This window comes from Ascidiella aspersa, chromosome 1 (assembly GCF_963924565.1).
Source record: "Ascidiella aspersa chromosome 1, kaAscAspe10.2, whole genome shotgun sequence".
Taxonomy (NCBI): Eukaryota; Metazoa; Chordata; class Ascidiacea; order Phlebobranchia; family Ascidiidae; genus Ascidiella; species Ascidiella aspersa.
In genome coordinates, this window is record NC_139447.1 from 21,020,886 (window position 1) to 21,040,030 (window position 19,145).

At 36.2% G+C, this 19,145-nt stretch overlaps 1 protein-coding gene and 1 pseudogene across 4 annotated transcripts; one reads left to right on the forward strand and one right to left on the reverse strand.

Annotated features, from left to right (window-relative positions):
• Window positions 1–158: 158 nt before the first annotated feature.
• LOC146168238 (5'-deoxynucleotidase HDDC2-like) lies at window positions 159–12,724 on the forward strand. Of its 4 annotated transcripts, none has more exons than XM_083380630.1 (9): window positions 1,446–3,278; window positions 3,694–3,817; window positions 3,891–3,961; window positions 4,206–4,262; window positions 6,202–6,304; window positions 6,592–6,660; window positions 8,674–8,812; window positions 8,880–8,986; window positions 12,218–12,724. In XM_083380630.1, exons 2-8 carry the CDS (start codon window positions 3,770–3,772, stop codon window positions 8,960–8,962), a joined length of 570 nt encoding a protein of 189 aa, XP_083236756.1. In that variant the 5' UTR covers window positions 1,446–3,278; window positions 3,694–3,769; the 3' UTR covers window positions 8,963–8,986; window positions 12,218–12,724. The 4 variants fall into 4 exon arrangements, with proteins under 4 accessions (XP_083236748.1, XP_083236756.1, XP_083236763.1 ...); XM_083380637.1 differs by lacking the exon at window positions 12,218–12,724 and adding an exon at window positions 11,090–12,194; XM_083380622.1 differs by lacking the exons at window positions 1,446–3,278; window positions 12,218–12,724 and adding an exon at window positions 159–1,410 and having other exon boundaries at window positions 8,880–11,059.
• Window positions 12,725–17,036: 4,312 nt separating this feature from the next.
• LOC146168239 (uncharacterized) lies at window positions 17,037–18,813 on the reverse strand (annotated as a pseudogene).
• Between the last annotated feature and the right edge of the window lie 332 nt (window positions 18,814–19,145).

Here is a 19,145-nt window from a genome sequence, read left to right on the forward strand (position 1 = left end):
AGGCTAAATGTAAAGCAAGCACTATAAATCTGTGGCCACAGCAACAGGCCTTTATCTAACTTTGGCTCTCAAATTTGTACAATTGACCGACTATGAAACATTAAACTATATTGGTTCCAGTTACATGAAATAAACCCCAGAATTTGATACAAATTCCATTCGGATTTAAATCCAAGGATTCACTATTCTACTTTGAACATCCCTTGTTATATGCCATCTGATAGCCATACATTCATTGTACTGTATTTTAAAAGTTGTTGTGACCAAAATATTTCATCTTTGGCTTATTGTTGCATCACCGGTCATCTGGTGGCACTCCTAAACTATACTTTTGGAAAAGTTTTGCTATGTAAATGCAACTTAATTTTTGCACTTTTGTTTGTAAAATCTACCTACAACTCAATTTATATTAAATTACACTATAAATGTTTCAAACATTATTAGAAATACCTTTATGTGACTCATGTCCATGTGTCAAGTTTGTAAAGTTAAACAAATAAATGCAATGTTTTTCAAACTGTATATGATTATACTGCATTTTAGCTGCATATTTGTGCATCTGTTTGCTAAAAACATTGGGGATTATAAGATCAATTGTTTTATGACTAACTTTGTGTCATTCGAAAGATTTTCATGCCCTAACCAAAACAAAAATTCTTCATTCACCCCTGTTTTTGTCTTGGTCCTTAAATAGCCCTTGAAATGTATTTTGTGCCACGACAAAACAGATTTTCTGAGCAATGCTATACAGTAACATCTCAGTTCTCTCCGAAAATAAAAAAATATATCAATAAGAAATGTGTACACATTGCTTAAAGCAGTTTTTCTTAAACTTTTCCGGTAGTGTACCACTCATTCGGTTTTTACTACACTGCATGCCACCGGGTTCTCAATGACTTATTTTACTCAAATGTGCCAGTATTATTACAGTTATTACTATACCATAACACAAATGAAGAGCAAAAAAAATACAATTTAATGTGATATATACAATTGTTTCATCTGCAAAAGCTTGTCTATCTGGCGTATAACTTTACTCAAAGCACATCATAATCATGTTCAGGCTCGGTAAGAACATTCCGACTCTTGGACTTAATGGCCACCAAGGCCGAGAACCCTCACCCTCCCATGTTATGGTGGAAACTAGTAGCTAAGGAATAGCATTTCAGGCCAATGTTGGGTAAGAGGAACCCATGGTTAGCCAGAAATCTATAGAAGAGCATTCATTTTGCTTTGCTTTTGTTGTTTCGGCAACTTGAATATCAATAATATCTTCTTATTCTCCTATTTCTATGGGTAGAAGAATTGGAGCGATGTAGAATGGATTGGCTGTGTGAGACTGTGAGTGCAAGTTACGAAATCTGGAAAATAACAATGTTCAACACAATTTCACTTTTATTAGACAAGAATGTGAGTATTTCAACTCAGATGTATTTTTTGCGCTGATTTTCAAATATACCTTTAGTTGTTCTTTAGCACATCACATTTTTAAGAAATCGTTAAATTTACATATTCAGAAAAATGCATTAAAACAATGCACAGCTATGCTACATGGCCCTTAACAACGCCTGACATTTAATTTTTTTTACAAATAACTCAGGTTTTCACCATAGAACTATTAGGTATTTTAAATAATTTCCCCTTTTAAAATCCTTGTTTATGGGATTTCATAGCTTAAAATATTGTTTTTGTTTGTCACTAACTGAACCAAGGTTTTCTGGAAAGAAGTTCAAGTAAGAAATCTAAAAAATGACATCAATACCCCATCTATATGTAACCAACGCAGATCATCATCGCCTACCCAAAAAGAATGCAATTTGCTTTTTGTAAAGAGTAATCACTAGGGATGTTCAAAGTAGAATCCCAAGGTATTCTAGAATAATAGGTTTCGAATCTAGAATAACGAATCCAGAATAGCGAATCCTAGTCTAGTTTTATTAAATTATTTAACCTAGATTTTGTTTGGGGAAGGGATTAATCTTAATCTACCCTACAGGGCCCACAATCACAGCAATAAATCGCCAGCATGTGTACATTATAATAAAAAAACTCTCTCATATGTTTGACATTCTTAACAACTGTCATCTGAAGCCGTTCTGTAAACTGTAATATGTTAACTGTCCAGGTTGTGTCCAAAACTTATATTTTTGCCAATAGTGAGAAACTGTAACACTGCACACAGAAGTCTTAAGCAATTCGGTCCTGATTTTGAAAGCATTGTTAAGTCTTATTGCTTCTTTTTTGACTAACATGATCTGTTATGCAGTCAAATGATGTACTGCAAAGAATACAAAGTTATTATTGACATAACGAAATCTTGACAATTACGTTTTTCATAATTGCATAACTTTCCTGAATATTGGCCTGAAGTTGACCTTAAGTAACCCCATAGCGCATTTTGTGGACGGCCTGCGCGTTTTGCAACGCTATGTTACTTTTGCAACTTAACCCATTTAGGGAAATTGCAAACTCCACACCAGACATTACACGTTAGCCGCTCACCCAATAACGCTTGATTGACACTTGATTATTAGACGAATGTTAACGCGAGACGCGGTAATTGGTCGCCCGAAAAAACGCTGACACTGCACTACGAGGTTGCATTTAAAGCAAGCACTATAAATTGGTCGCCGCGGCGACAGGCCAACTTACCACACGCGTTTGTGCAATTAGGCGCAACAATCGGCGGTAAAACATTAAATTATATCGGTTCCAATTACCCGAAATAAACGGCAGAATTGGATTCGATATTCTACTTTGAGCATCCCTAGTAATCAGTCACTAAACGCAAGCCAAGCGTGTAATTCCACCTTTTTACAATGAGCATTTTTAAAGGGGCTAACATTTGTGATATCAACCACTTACGGTTCTTTTATATATACGTACAGTTTCTTCTAAAGTAACGCAGGGTGTAGCACATCTGTTGTAGCAAAAAGGTTACTACTGTAGGTCTAACTTTTACTACTGTAGTACAACTTTTAATTTTGTAATGTCTTATTAAATTCCATCAATCTCAAGCAGATTGTTTTACTTGAATCCTAAACTTGTTATATATATTCTTTATAGTTTACGCTTAAATTTGTGTTTTAGTGACCTGTGAAATTGACCTGGTTGGTTCTCTACTGCAGTAGTTATTCACCGCTAGTCCGTCACATTTTTTTTTATTTTGCAGTTTGCTTGATTTAGCCAACTTAACTGTGTCCTGCTTTACACCAATGTATTTGCTATTTTAGTATGTTAAGTCCGCTTGAAAAGAATCTGTTCAGCTCAAAAGCATTGTGAGTGTTTCATGCTAACATACAATGACACAACTGGCAGTTTTATGTAATCCTATGCTACTTGGCTTTGGCTGCAAGTTTCAATAACTTGAATAAAAATAAGTTTTTTATCTAAAATGTTACTACTGGTCTACTGTACTAAATAAGCCCGAAATGAACAAACATGAACATATGTTGTCTTTAGCTTCGTGTAATCTCAAGGGAAAACCAAAAAACAGATAAATTTATATTTCTTATGAATAAAAGTAAGTAAGTTACAAGGATAGAAAAGAAACAGGAGGTGTTCATCGCCTATTTTGTGATAGGATGACTATTAAAAAGGGTGTGTATTAAGGAAAAAAAAATTACTGAAGAAACATGCATTCTTCTTTGTTCTTGCATAGTAAATGTTTAACTATAACACTTGTTTCCACAGCTGTTCATGAACTTTGGTATACAATTTATTGTTCATTGCTTGTGTTGTTGTTTTTTTGAGTTAATTCATATATATCATGACTGAAAATCTTTTGGAGTTTCTTGTTACAATTGGAAATTTAAAGGTAAGTTTTCAAGTTTTATTATAACTTTCACAATGTCTAATTATATATATTAAATTTTGTAATTCAATTTTAGAATACTCCAAGAGCTGGTTGGGTTTTGCGTGATGTAAAAGACCCAGAATCTGTGAGCGATCATATGTACAGGTATACCTTGGTTACCAGTCACAATACATAAAACAGTTCTCAGCTAGTTAGCTAACTAGCAAACACAAACAATACTTTTTTATGACTTTAGTTAATTTGTTACATGGAAACGTCAAAGATAATTGGGTGACTTTGTATCCTTTTCTATGTATGCGCTAACACTGCTTTTCTGCATTAAGACTGCTCTGCATCGGTAATGTTTTTTAAGGCTGTTTTTAGTCTAATTAAACCAAACTCTTTTTAGAATGTCAATAATGGCGATGACATGCTGTGATGAAGAACATCCATTAAGAATTGATCAGTAGGTTTTTTTTTGTTATGTTCAGTAAAATAATAGATTTTGTAATAGAAATATAAACTATATATTTTGGCGCAATTTTTTTAACTTGAACAAATAAAATAAAAAAAACGGAGTAATACACAGGATCAGACATTTGTTTAAGGAAAATATATTTTGCAGCATCCTGAGTTCCTATAACAGCAACACAAATGCAAGTCAAAGCCATACACTATTCAACAAATATTAAAAGTAACTAAAGTCAAGAAAAATAAATAAAAGGGTTACATCGTTAATTAAAATGTTTTTCTGAGCGTGCTGTCAAGAAAACTCGACCAAGTAAATGCAAACCAACATTGTGCCGAACCCTAAATAAAAAACAATTAGATAAGAAAAAAAAATCATATTTTGATATAAACCTTTTGTTTATGTATTATTGTGCTGTTTGTCAATCTTATCCAAATGATTTTTTTCATAACTATATAAAATCAAAAAAAGTGACAGAAAGCACAAGATTTCATATTAACTCATTTTACTGTATATAAAAGGGCCAAAGCCTAAAGTGAAATAATAGCTTTTTTAGTCAAAACTTGATTACTGTTTTTAGCTCTCTTTGGATTGTTTTATATAATTAAAATTTAAAGGTCTTCAACCAAACAATAACCAAACAATGTTTTTACTTCTTTAGTATACAAATTATGAAACTTTTTATTACCTTACAATGAAAGTATTTCTATTTGAAGTAAAAAAATTCCATAACATGTACAAGACTCTGGTCTTACAATTTTGGTGTTACAGTGTTTGACAAAAGCAAATCTACCATTTGCTATGTTTTAAATCACTAGAATAAAGTTTACAGAAAGCTTTTTATATGCACTTGCTGATAAAGTTTTGTAAATTTGTGAAGAATTTCCACTGCTCGCCAGGAATACTATTTTTTACTTCAATTATGACATTTTATTTGGCCTAAAATGTCTGAATTTAATACACACAGTTTGGTGTTTGCTTGAAACAACTTTGGTTGAATGTAACAAGTTCTGGTACTGCCAGAGTGTAGCTGTTTTTTTGCCAGCTTTCAATAGTCAAATGATAGCCATCATGTTTTTATGTAAATTCTGCTAGCTGTAAAAAAGTTGGTAAACTTTGAAAGTTTCATAGAGACGCATTCATTATATCAGTTAAATAAAATTTTAATAGTTTGTTAATATATCTCTTTTTGCAGCCCTCCAATACTGCTTATTTTGCCATGCATGTTATAAGGAAATAGTGGCATTATATCTTACTGTTTTGGTTTGTTTTGTTTGACTCAGGGATAACAAAACTACAGTCTGCAAAGTTAATTTTACCCGCCTGTGTCGTATTTCTTAATTAAGATAATGTACAGTTGAAATGTTGTTGGATGAAATCCCTAACTAATGTTTGATAAAATTTTAAACTGAACAACAATTTATAAGGCTCACTGCAGTTTTTGTTTGCATGATTATTTGTATTTCCTTTGTTAATAAAATTTGACACAAAATTTTATATCCGTGCACAATGGTCAGGCCTTACAGTTACAGTTTATCCATCCTTTTATAAAAAATATATGGTGAACCTTGGTTTAACGTGACAATCCTTTAGCTTATTGGTAGGAGTTGTGCCTGTCTATAAACCTTATCAACAACCATATGAAAAATATGTGTCAATGTCTGAAATTATCAATGTACTTAAAAGAAGTTCTGTTGTGGTCATTTAAAGTTTTTTCTATTTTTTTAATGCTTTATACTCTTTACCAAAAATGATTGAAGGCAACCCATAAAGGATGTTGGCTGAAACCAGAGATGCCAAGTTGGTTTAGAAAGCTGGAGTCCTAACATTAATTGTGGTGATATATGTTGATTCAGTTACAGGGGTGTAAGAACATAACTTATCCACTTACCCACAAAATGCAGGTGAAAAATTACAATAATCATCGTTTTTTTAGCTGCATAAAACTCTGTCTTGTTCATGATGTGGCAGAGTGTATAGTTGGTGATATAACTCCAGAAGATAACATTTCAAAGCAGGAGAAACAAGAAAAAGAAGAGGTTTTTTGTTTTGTTTTAGAATTGTTATTGTTTTTTAGTTTAGTAAAACCTTTTTAAGCCTACATAACAATGTTGTTGTTATGTTTTTTTAAATTAATCACTTGGCACTGTTTTTTAAATGTTTTTGAACTTTACTTGACCTCTGTTTCCTAGTAAAAATATCCCTCAGGATTGGCCAAGTTAAAAAAATGTTAATAATTTAACATTTTATTACTAATGACTTGGCTTGACTTTTAATGAATTTTAAAATACCTTAATAAAGCCTGTTTTACTTCATGATTATTTAGAATGCAATGACACACCTCTGCAGTTTGTTGGAAAGACAAAAAGCTCTTAATTTAAAACACCTATTTCAGGTATGTAGTCTCTTGATGACGAAAAATAAATACAACTTGGTTGGTTATAGATATTGTATAAATTAGGGAAGTGGAAATCCAGAAGGTAACTTAAATTAATTGGATTTTTTGCACTACAACATGTTGTCCTATATGAGTTATTCTAATGCTATGGGTTGCAACACAAAATTGGGTTGCCGTTTGATTAGGTTGGGCCACTGACTGCAGTAGTTTTATATGGTTAGACATAATGAGAAATATTTGATTGCCTATAAGGCATTTTGGACACAAAAAGACTGGCATGTGATGAAATCTGAATTTAATGTTGTTTAAAGGACTGCATTATTGTTTCGGTGTCTTCGTAGGGATGTTTAAAGTAGAATATCAGATCCTTAGATTCCAACCCAAACTGGGTTCGTATCCATTTTTTCCGTTTACGTTTCGTAATTGAAGCCGATATAATTTAATGTTTTACAGCGTAAGGTTACGCCTAATCGGATAATTGCCTGTCGCTGTGGCTACACATTTATAGTGCTTGCTTGCTTTTTTCGAGCGACTAATTACTTAGTGGTAACCTTGGCCTAGTCCTAGTAATTAAGTGAGAATCGAGTGTTATTGAGCGACCGACTCACTAACGTGTAATGCCAGGGATTTTGCAATGTCCTTAAATGCGCTAAGTTGCAGAAGTAACATTCCATCAAATGACGTGTTGACCTTTGACAAAATATGCTACGGGGTTACTGGTACTCGGGGGTCATGGGCGCCCCACGCGAAATATTATACATTATCTATTAATAAATTTATAAGAACGAAAATAGTGATAAATAAAATAAAACATACCACGTACTTTAAGTAATTAATACTTATTGTTACAGCAATAAACGTGATTTAATTTCTGTGTTCATGACGTAACAATGTAACTGTTTTCCCTTCAAGTTTCGCAAAATGTTGCTAGCGAAAACCACATGGTGCAAGTTTTGAACATACAGTGAATGTAATGTTGAATTCACTCCACTCTTGCCACGTAGCCTACTAAATTTTATAAGTTCGGCAGCCATGAGTGACAGTATAGTAATTTTGTATCCTGTGTAGCATACAACAAAACCTTGTTAAACGAACTGAATTTGTAAAGAGTTTGTTATGTTGTATTTTCACTTACTATATGGGCAAAAAATTAGTTGGGGCAACACCAAGGTTTATATATCACGTTTTTGTTTTGTTTGTCGTTTAGTTATGCATCACAATTTAAACAACTGCTAAATCATATGTAATTTAATTTTTCGATTACTACATTGATATGTTAGAAATAGTTTTATGATGAATTGCTGTTTTGTCACTAATTGCGTATTTTCGGGCCACATAAATACTGTTCAATACATTTGTCCAAATTAGTCACACACAACTCTATAAGGCAGACATGGGCAAACTACGACTGTGGAACTCCGGCCTGCGGCCCATTTACAATAAAAGACAAAAATAAAAAAAATATTTTTTACTTGATTTCAGAAAATTTTATTGCATATTTTACTCGGGTTGCGGTCTCCTAAATTTTTTTGGCAATCACCACAGCCAACCCTTGAAATTTCTTCGTATAAATCTCCGGAAGTAAAGAATTTTTTGCACATTACTTAAAGCAAACTAACTTAGCCGGCAATAAGACTTTCATATTTATAAATATTAATATTCAGTCATATTCGGCCTTAGAACTAAGCGTGCCAAAAGTGACATACATAGGATGATACCTACGAGTCCACTTTTCAAAAAAAACATGACTCGACCGATAGCTGATTGCTGGATAAGATACATCGCTTTAAGTAATGTGTGAAAATTTTGCCAGGAAATCTTCGTTTATACTCGGGTTCTGGAACTTTTGCTTTTTAGCCCAATTTAAAATTTTTAGACGAATATTAATATTCTATCAACGAATAACTGGCGGTCGAGTCATGGCTCTCTTTGAAGAAAAGACTCGTAGATAACACCCCTCCCTTTGCTGTAAAAAACCTCGCAGTGAATTTTATTTTTATTTTTTCAAAGGAATATGAATCGCAAGTTACTGCTGAGGCCAAGTTTGTTAAAGATCTTGACCGTTTTGACATGATTTTACAAGCCTATCAGTATGAAAAGGAAACGAACAACATTGGGTGGTTACAAGAATTTTTCGACTCTGTTGAAGGTTTCAGGCAATACAGCTTAGTTTTAAGCATAGATAACGGTTTTAAATTTATATTTGTGTTTTATAGGAAAACTACAACATCCGGCCATTAAAAAACTTGCTATTGAATTGCACAAAAAACGCAACCAGGAAAAGAACTCGACAAAGTAAAAAAGTAGATGCTGATTAGGAATGGTGTGTGTAACTTGTTTTTCGTAGTCTCACATCTAGTTCCAGCTTAATTAATAAAACAAGATAAATCTTTAAAAAAGTAATGTTAGCTGATAGTTCGGCCAGCTTTTTTTCACCTTTGCGAGCGGTGAATTAATACCTTTTATTAAATAAACTATTACTTTCATTGCAAAAAACAATTATAACTCCAAATTTAAAAGCTTCTTGTACTGTATGGGCCATTTATTACTGGTGAATGTCGAATGTGCAACCGTAAATAGGTAGAGAAAGATAAAGGTATTTTGTAATATTACTCTAAAAAGCAATACATAAATACGATCAATACAATTTGTGATGTGGTCCGACATATCCGGTAATATTGGGTTGGAGACGATTCGGTATTTCGACAAGGTGCGCTAGACAAAGACAGCGTGTGAAAATTTTGTTCGATTTTGATTTGAATTTACAATTTAGAGCCGTTTGAAATTGCCACAAACGGAATTTAAATTGAGCACTCTTGAGCCATTTCAAGATTGCTGCGATCGATTATAAATATTGATATAGATTTATCTTATGGCAAGTTTGATATTACTGGAAAAGTAATTTCTTGCACACCACTTTAATGATCTAATATACTGTATAGTTGATATAAAAATTTCAGCCACGATTTGCGATCCAATGCGGAGATTCTACTTTGAAAACTGCATTTAATATAATAAGTAGGTTAACAATTGAATCTAACTTAACGATAAAGCAAATTTCAGCGAAATAACCTGAAAAAAAATACCTTAATCTTTTTTGCTCGTTTGGGCATCGTAAAGACGTCTTATCGGATCACGATACTTCCGTTGAAATCTGTATTATTTCTTAATAACGTTTAAGGCTATTTTGATAAAATCTTTCTAATGTAGCTTTTTCATTGAAAGTGCAACACCTCTTCAAACTTAAACTTACGACCTGTGTGGTGTTGATAAGATGACGTCACGATTTGACGTAATTTTCTGTCGCCACGTCCGAAAAAAAATCCCTGATCAACAGTCACCAGACACTAGAAGAAAAGGCGTACACACAAATAGGCTACAACCCCTACAGAATATGGCTTATTTTATCAATTTAATTGATGACAATATGGTTTATTTTGTTCGCCTACACTGCGATACATTGTTTGATTCAAACCACTGTCTATAGTCCCTGACGGTTTGTTTCGAAATAAGGAAAATAAAAGGGGTTGCTAAAAGTGGACAGTGAAAGTATGCCAAACAAGTTACTTGCGTTGTCCATAATGAACTTACCGCTATAACAAGCGCGATAATTTGCGAAATCCACCTAAATTTTGCGTGATTGAACATAATGTAAAAAAGAATTCATCATGCTGTCGGCTCGTCATTACTATTGTTTATTGCGTAATAGTATTTCTGTGTGAATTTGCTAGCCTCTTGTTGAAACCAATAGTTACAAATAATAATTGTGAAAATTAACATGTAACCAAATAGAAATGCGTTTAGCGTAACATCTTCATTAAAGGGCCAAATAATTCGAAAATATTATTTTAAAATGACATTCACAATTTTACTTATGTTGCACTACGTGCCGCTACATATTTACTTAATATATATTTCATAAATACAATACGTTTTTGTGCTTTTTTCGATGATCGGAAACATGTAGCCAACATTGTAAAACATAGGCGCTGGTCGTCTTGTCCCTTGACTGTTTGTTTCTAATTATTCCTGAAATGGGTGAATTAACTGCTTACCCACAATAATAGTAACAACATGTGTGATACGGCCCGTGTGGAAGTGGTATTATTCAGGAAGTCGAACCCAACCGATCGCAGTTTTATGAACCGTTTGAATTCCAACCGGACCCTAATCAATTTTTTTAAATAAGTCAACGAGAACCGAACCTAAAATATGGAGTTCACTCGAACCATGACTTAATCAAAGAAGCGGTTTATTTCAGCTTAACGTCACAATATATAATTATGTCACGGCGCAATATTTAGTGCAATTTTTCTTTGTTTTTATATTTTTCAAAAGTTTTCTTGCCACCAGTATATCAATGTATAAAGAAGTCTACTGAATAACGTACAATTTACTTATTTTTTATGATGCTTTTTATATGAAGGGGTAAATATGAGGCGATAAGGATGCCCCCATGAGAGAAAACAACTAGCCTGCGGTGAGTTTAAAACTTACGACCTCTGCCTTACCTAGACCGTCGCTCAACTGAGCTACACAGGCTCAGAGGGGACAAGTAGAGAGACAACCAGAGCACCATTGTCTGCTGTATTCTGTTTCAACGGCAGAGAATTTCTCGGTGAATTTAAGTGAAAACTTTTTTTTGAAAATTTTTTATAGATAACGTTACAAAGTTACTTCATAACGTAATGCCTCAAAGTTACATCGCAACGTGACGTCACAAAGGTACATCTAAACGTGATTTTCAAAGAATAATCTTAACAAAACTACAAGTTCGTAGTATTTGGTTGGAGAGGTGTTACTTTCAATACAAAGGCTATATTACAAAGACATTGTCGATTCACACACAGCGAAAAAACTCCTTTATGTTGTTTAAGTCGCCAAAACTTTAGGTTTTGGCAATGTGATTGATGTACTTTTGTGCTAGCTGTTCATCCAAGGCCAAATCAACGTACATCTGTATGTAATAGCAATCCTATGTGACAAGCACCCATCTCATCACTGGTTTAGTGGTCTGCTTTAATGTAGTTTGAACACTTTGACAATTTTTTACAGACTAGTGCTTGTCTGTTCAAAAAGTAATTCGTCTATTTCGCATTTGATGCTTTGTTCTGAACTCTTTTTACTACTCCCGAATTATTAGTCCACGCTACCGCACCATCGTGACATATTTCCAGGATATATAATTATCGTTGAAGAACTTGTCAAGGCTTTCTAAATATATTTTCACCTCCAGTATGCAACTGCAGTGATTTACAAAACTGAAGCTCTTCTAATACTCCTCTTGTATTAATAAATCGAATAAATACGGAAAGTTGAGCTAGACCGGTAGTATCGGTGGATACATCTATAATTGAGTTGCATACGATGGAAAAGCATTTACTTGCAATGCAATTGGTACAAGAACGCTCAATCCTACGTTTCACTGTTGTAGCTGATAGCGAACTGATCAATTCTTTGCTCTGTTTTTCTCCTACCATGATTTTTACAGTTTTCTTCATAACTAGCATCACCAATTTTTGTCCAATTGTATAGGCTTTTATTTGCTTTGCAGTGTGACAAGAGGCGACATACGAAGAATAAACCAGGGACTTGAACCCTAACTTTATGAACCGGTTTGTGGCTGATTTTTCCCGAACCTAAACTGCTTTGTAATATTTAAAATAGCTAAACCGGAACTGAACCGAGTATTTTGAAAGCAACTGAACCTTCCGAACGCGAACCTGTCAAAAAAGCGGTTCACTTCAGCACGACGTCACAACTTATATTTTAAAGAGTCAAGTTATGCCATGTTGAAATTTCACGCTGTATGCAAAATGTTTCTGAAATATGTTTGTTAATAAATGGTAAAGCAGATGATCACTGATATTTGTTTACCAATGTTTTATCTCCACCCTCTGGTAACTGATAAAAAGTGATTGTAAGCCTAATGGTCCAGAGGGCCGCCAGTTTGACACCCCTGTTTTAGATCATTAGATTTCAGCTCATTTTTTGTAGCTACTGTTAATACTGCTTAAAGTTTAAACAACCTTAGGTATAGAATTTACAGCGTAATCACGGTACCAAAACGCTTATACTTAACTCTAACCTTTTTGTCTACCGACCTAAACTTGATTTCAGGTGACATTTCGCATTGGACATACAACAAATTTCTCGTGCTCGATATATTGACTTAGATTTAACAAACATGTTTTGATCTGCATAGAAACGATATAAAAATGTCGCCTGAATTGCAAAAATTAAACATTGTGTTTTTTAAAATGCTGTGAAATGGTCCGACACGCAATACCATATTGCATAAACATAACACATGGGGTGGAACCGAAATGAGAGCCCAATTGTATTTGTATTAATTTTGTAAATTTCTTTATTTTGTCTAGTGTAGGCTATATTACTGTCGCGTCATTTAATGTTGCTGGAATCCGTGATCCGTCAAAGCGGAAATCTATCTTCAAGTATATTAGAGATAAAAAATACCATAACCTTAATACAGGAAACACATTGTACCCTACCTGTATGGGGATGAGCAACTTTGGCAGATGGAATGGGGAGGAGAAATTGTTTTAGTCACATGGTACAAATCGTAGCAAGGGGGTAACTATTTTATTTTCAAAAGCTTAATGTATTCTATTAATCAATCAACAGCTAACCCGAGCGAGAGGTATTTGATATCAACCATCAAACCTGGGAATTAAGAAATTAGCACTAACTAGTATTAACGGGCCAAACAATGATAACCTGTTTTTTGACAGCTTTTTTGCAGATCTTAGCACAGCTCGTGACGGCGACTTGGTTGTACGAGGGGATTTTAATTTCATTTAAAATGCGAGTTTGGATAAAAGTCGTAGCCCCCGCATACAAACAAAAGATTACGGGCCACTGTGCTCACATGAATTCACTTTAATTGTACTTAAAGCCTTTTATCGATGCGGGAATACCCGATCAGACTTACTTGATTCTGAGGGAGAATACCTTAAGTACCAGTATGACCAATTGGCAATAAAATACAACTTTAACCCATATTCTAAACGACGGAAAACAAGACGCAACTAGACGGGGGTGCGGTTGTTGTATATTTTGTCAGGGGTTATATTTTCAAGGTTTAGTGTTATTTTTTTTTTTAATTTTTATTTTGTAATATTTTTTATTTTTTTTAACTTGTTTCTGCAAGCAAAAACAGATATGGCCGAAAATTTCTCCACTTAACTTTGGCTTTGATGCGAAAGGGTTTCAAATAATGGCGTAGTATTTGGGGAATGATCAAAACATATATTTAAAAAATATAATTTACGTAGATAATGCTTATTATCATTCTCTTAAAGGCTTTATGGCTGGATCTCCACCGGACCTCAGACACGACGCGACGAAACATGTCTGTCTGTTGACTTGTCGCGTCATGCCTGAAAGCAACAGTGTCCAATCCCCACCGACAAAGCGCGCGAAACTTGAACTGGTCAAAGCTAGGCTATATAATTCAGTTGTGATCATTGCGGAGGCAAATAACGTGTAAATTTTGGAAGAAATGTGTATTTGGAAACGTAACCAGCAGTTTATGCGACAACACAAGTAGTGGGTATACTTTGTTTGTTAAAAAAAGGTATAGAGTTTTCTTTCCATGTACTTTTTCACACTTTATTAAAACATAAAGATAAGTTTCAAAAGTATGCAAGGGTGTCTTCAAAATTGTTTTTTGAACTAGTCAAGCTGGTAAAATCATACATGGAAAAGAAAGATACGAATTAAAAGGCTTTTCGACCTTTCCAGGAATATAGTTTTATTGGAATTAAAAAAAATAACCGGCTTAACCTTTTAAAATAACATTCCTAATATAAAACCTACAAAAACCCGTAAAAAACTAATGGTTTCTATCAAAAAGCATCTTCAGACACGGTAAAAAAGTAGTGCACGCGCTATCTCGCTAAAAACGCGTTTAGTCGTGTCTGTCTGCTGTGCGTAAGATTTGCGTCAAGTCTGGTCGGTGGAGACGCGACAACAAAAGAAATAGCGTTCCATCTCATTAGTCGCGATCAGTCTGCTTTAAAGCGTTTTTGTCTAACCGGTGGGGATTCAGCCTAACGCCTATGGTTTGCTAAACTTTTGCCCACTTTTACTCGATAAATTTTTACCATGGCTTGGTCCGAGCAATCACTGTTAAAACAGACTTTAAATTTGTATTTTCGAGCAATATGCAAAACACTTTTATGTGCCTAATAAGCAACCTTTTATATTGAAACTTTTGCCAATTTAAATCAAATAAACACAGCGTTGTTAATATTTATTTTTGTATGACGCCATGTTATGACGTAGATTTGTAACGTCGTCGCTAAAAATGCATTAAACTTTAGCATTTTGTTGTTGCGGCCCTTGTATAATTATATTTGTTTAGGCCTAGTGTTGATATGTTTGGATGGAGCAACAATTACAACAGGTGCTAACAGAGAGGCATACACTGACTCCAGGATTGACAATTAAATTTGCGGCGGTAAAATATGTTGTGTTGTAAGAGCAATAACGTTTTTTGCTAAGAGAAGCCTCTTACTAAAAGCCAAGTCGCATGCGCCTAGTTTTACTACTACAAGCTACTTCGCACTATGAATAATCCATCAACTGTACGCATTACAATTATTCAACAGTGCTTCGCGGGTCACGAACAATAATGTTAAGGGACACATGTGGCCCGCGGGCCTTGGTTTGGACCTTTTCAGACTGTGAAAATTACGTTCCAACCAAAGCGTAATTCTTTGTCTTGAGTATTAGACTAAAAACGCCGTTGGACAAACTAGCATTTTTAGTAAATCCGAATTAGATTAGAACTAGAATTAGAGCGCACAAGTAATTCACAAATTAAATTATTATTAGCCGCTTTTTGCTTTAATTCATTAAATTAGAAAACTAGAATTATCTAGTTGTTCAAGTCTGGTGGTAAGCCAGCATCAATCTCAGCAAATGATTCGGAGTTAGCGGTGTCTCATCATGGACATTCAGCGTGACTGGCTTCAATGGACGAGAATTCAAAATCGACTCCACTTCCAGAAGCAACGTCGGAAGTTGATGATGTCAGAATCCGTTTATTCGTTAGGGAGGAGAGAATGCACCTGGCAGAACAAATCATTCTCTCCCATGCTCTTCCCATTTAGTTAGGACGCGACGCGACAGTGCCCTACACAATCCAAAAACGCTGCGCCCCCACTCGGTGAACCCCATCCTGATTGGTTCCAGTCCATTGGTGACCACCTTCATGGTATCCTTGTGAGTTTATCTTGTCCGGAAATTCCAATCATCCATTGGGCGAAATGACTCCGTTGCTCATACTTAACCAACTCCACTTCCGCATTTTTTAACTCATCGACCGTCAATGACGAACACGGCGCGTTGTAAGCAATTTTCCGGACCCTTGCCAATAGATACGACTTGTAAACTTACAGGGACGAAAATCTTTCGAACATCAGATTAAATACTCCAGTAAGCTTCTTTTCAAATACGGTTACGTCGACATTGTATGGCTGGCCTAAAACAATTTAAAAAGGCGTACTGACCCAGTAAAAAGGCTTACTGACCCAACGCAAGTAACACTCAGTACCGTATGCTTCCTTATATGAGTCGGCGAACACGTGAAGCTGGCTCCTCTCTATGTTATCGTAAGCGTGCAAGTGGAAAGAACGAGGAATAGAAACGTCATGTAAGTTTACCAGACCAACTAACCACTGTTCCCATTTTCGTAGATTTTCAGTGGGCATCTCTTCGTCCCATTCGATTTCATGCCGACACAGATTTCTGTAAATCAAGCATGTTTCCAACACAACTGGACTAACAAACTCTAGTGGTCGAACAGTGAATTCATGTTCGAGAGCAATTCCGCGGCGGGTGCGTGGTTTCATCGGTAGAGAGAACGTGAACTTAAACTCGCCAGTGTGTACGTTGCAATGTACTCCCAAAATCCTCTCTTGCATTCCATCAAGAGTGTGTGTTCTTAGAGGCTTGGACAGTTCATCCTCTGGCAGACTGTCCAATATTTCCTCGGTATTGGATAACCAAATGAAATTCGGCTTTAGTTTAGCAAGTACCGCAATCCTGCCACGAGAGACATTCCAGCGCTAATATCAGAAACGGATGTAAGGCAATCATCCACGTAAAAATTTATTTCTACAGTTGATGTAACGATTGGCTCGAATTCGCCACCGTCACTAGCAATTGCCTTAAACAAAACGAGAAGACAAATCCAACCATAAAAATATGTAGGCAGAACTTGCGATCGCGTGGGGCAACACCAACCTGGTAAAACATCACTTCAACATCAGCCACAAAGGCAATTGGTTCCTTACGAAAGCGGAGCAACACGCCGACTAGGCTATTCACTAGATCGGGGACCTGCATCAACGATTAGTTAGGCGACACACGCCGATAATAAGCGACACTATCCAAAACGGTAATTTTCCTGGCTTGTTTGGATTCAGAAGGCCATGGTGGGAAATGTACCAGACGCGACACTTTGCAGACGATTCTTCTTCTGGCACCTCTTCACCATAACCCTTGTCGATGGCAGACTGCATCTGCTCAGCGTATTTTGTTCTCATTGCATTATCTTTAGTCAGGCGGCGTTCGAAGCAGCCAAGTCGCTTCTTAGCGAATTTCAGATTTTTGGGCATAATTTGGTGATCATACCGCCAGCGCAGTGGCAACTGATAATGCACATCGACAAATTCGACAAAATATTTCATGAAACGATGCGTTCTTCTGTCTTCAGTAGAGAGTGCCGTTCCAAGATTCTTTACCTCCTCATCAGTAGGTAGCAGATCACTCTCGTTACTTAGAAACATAGCGTTCGCGGTTTCAACACCAGAAATATATAATTGGTACAGGCATGATAATCTGTGGACTCAAAGTTATTACCGAGTCACGATCAGCCGAGCGGTGTCTTCACGGCATCCGGATAGGATGCATTTCTGGGACGAATGTACTTCACTCTGTGAGCTGTATTAGTTCCTATCAGAAGGCTGACGGTTCCTCCGGAAATGCTGGGTAATTTTAAATGTCGTAGTGAACGATGTGCCTTTAACGTCTGCGAAGTAGGAACCGCGTTCGGCGTCACCGGGATCTTATTAACAACAACGACCCCATTAAGGTTGATTGGTTCTCCGCCCTTCAGCGGTTCCACCGAAACAGAAATAGCAATGGTGTCCAACTAACGTGGTGTCGTCAGGGTATTTACCAAGATCTGTTTGAGCTTGCCGGATGCACCTAGCGGAAAAAGAAACAGAAGTTACGGTGTTCTGAGTTATCACCTTGAATCGGCGATTAGTAGGCTTGCTATCTTCTTTGGACGGAAAAAGCGCCTTTCCAAATATTAAGTTTGCTGTTTGCTTTCTTGTCCAACAAATTCGGCCAAGGCCGCAAAGTTTACTCTTTTTCCTGTATTCTCTTCTATGTCGGTTGACATGATTATCCATTTCTCGCGAAGGGACACAGGGAGCTTTCTTGCCACGGTTAGCATTACATTTATTGAGTCCACGCAAGATGCATACTTTATATCGTGCAAAGAAGTGCAGCACTTGTCCAAGAGAACCGATAGTTTCATCAAATCATAAGGGTCCTCTGCCTCAATCGCCGGAGTGTCCTTTAATAGTCGTTTCATGTAAAGTTTGCTATAAGCCTGCATCCCTCTGCAGGATCTTTAACATTAAAGCGATCCAACCTCTCGCAAATATGCGGTTCGCAGGGCTAAAGCAGAAACAATATACGCATGTCATCGCTTTGTACCTTTTAAGCAATATGTAAATTTAACCGGCGAACAACAAACGACCAGTAGTTCATCGGATCACCGTCGAATTTCTTTACAACAGGTCTAGGGAGAAAGCGTTCACCTATTTTCAGGAAGTCGAATTCTGTTGGTAGTGGTAGCAAGTTTCTCTTTGTTTTGTCAACTGGTTTAGAAAGTGTTGGAGAAAGTTTGGGAGTCCATGAATCGTAACCACTTACATGTGGGGTCACTCTGGTGTTAGTGACAGTTGCTGGTAGACGTTCTATCAACGGTTTACTGACCTGTGGTTCCCGAAACCTAATCTGCGCGCGATGAGCATGAGAGGCATCCGGCGGCGGTGGGGTACAATATAAATACTCCTCGACCCAGGCGTCCACGTCGGCCTCGGCCATTTCGAGTTGTCGTTGATTTTCATTGGCGTTTCGATAAGCTTCCTCTTTTAGACATCACACCTCTTCTTCTGCTTCGCGCTGTAGTCTGGCAACTTCCTCTTCCGCATCACGTTGAGCTTTCGCGGCTGCTTCCTCTGCAGCATGTTGAGCTTTCGAGCCTGCTTTCGCATTATGTTAAGATTTCGCGGCTGCTTCTTTTGCCCCGCTTTAAGCTTTCGCTCTAAGATGGCTTGCTTTTTCAGCTGCATCACGTCGCAACCTCTCAACTGTCTTCTCAGCTTGGCTCAAGTGTGCTGCCTCCTGATCATTAGCCAGCCGTGCAAGCTTTCACT

Coding starts and splice junctions, on each gene's coding strand:
- LOC146168238 (XM_083380622.1), top strand. CDS start 3,770: ATGACTGAAAATCTTTTGGAGTTTCTTGTTACAATTGGAAATTTAAAG. Junction 3,962..4,205: donor GTGAGCGATCATATGTACAG/GTATACCTTGGT, acceptor AACTCTTTTTAG/AATGTCAATAATGGCGATGA. Junction 4,263..6,201: donor CATCCATTAAGAATTGATCA/GTAGGTTTTTTT, acceptor TCGTTTTTTTAG/CTGCATAAAACTCTGTCTTG.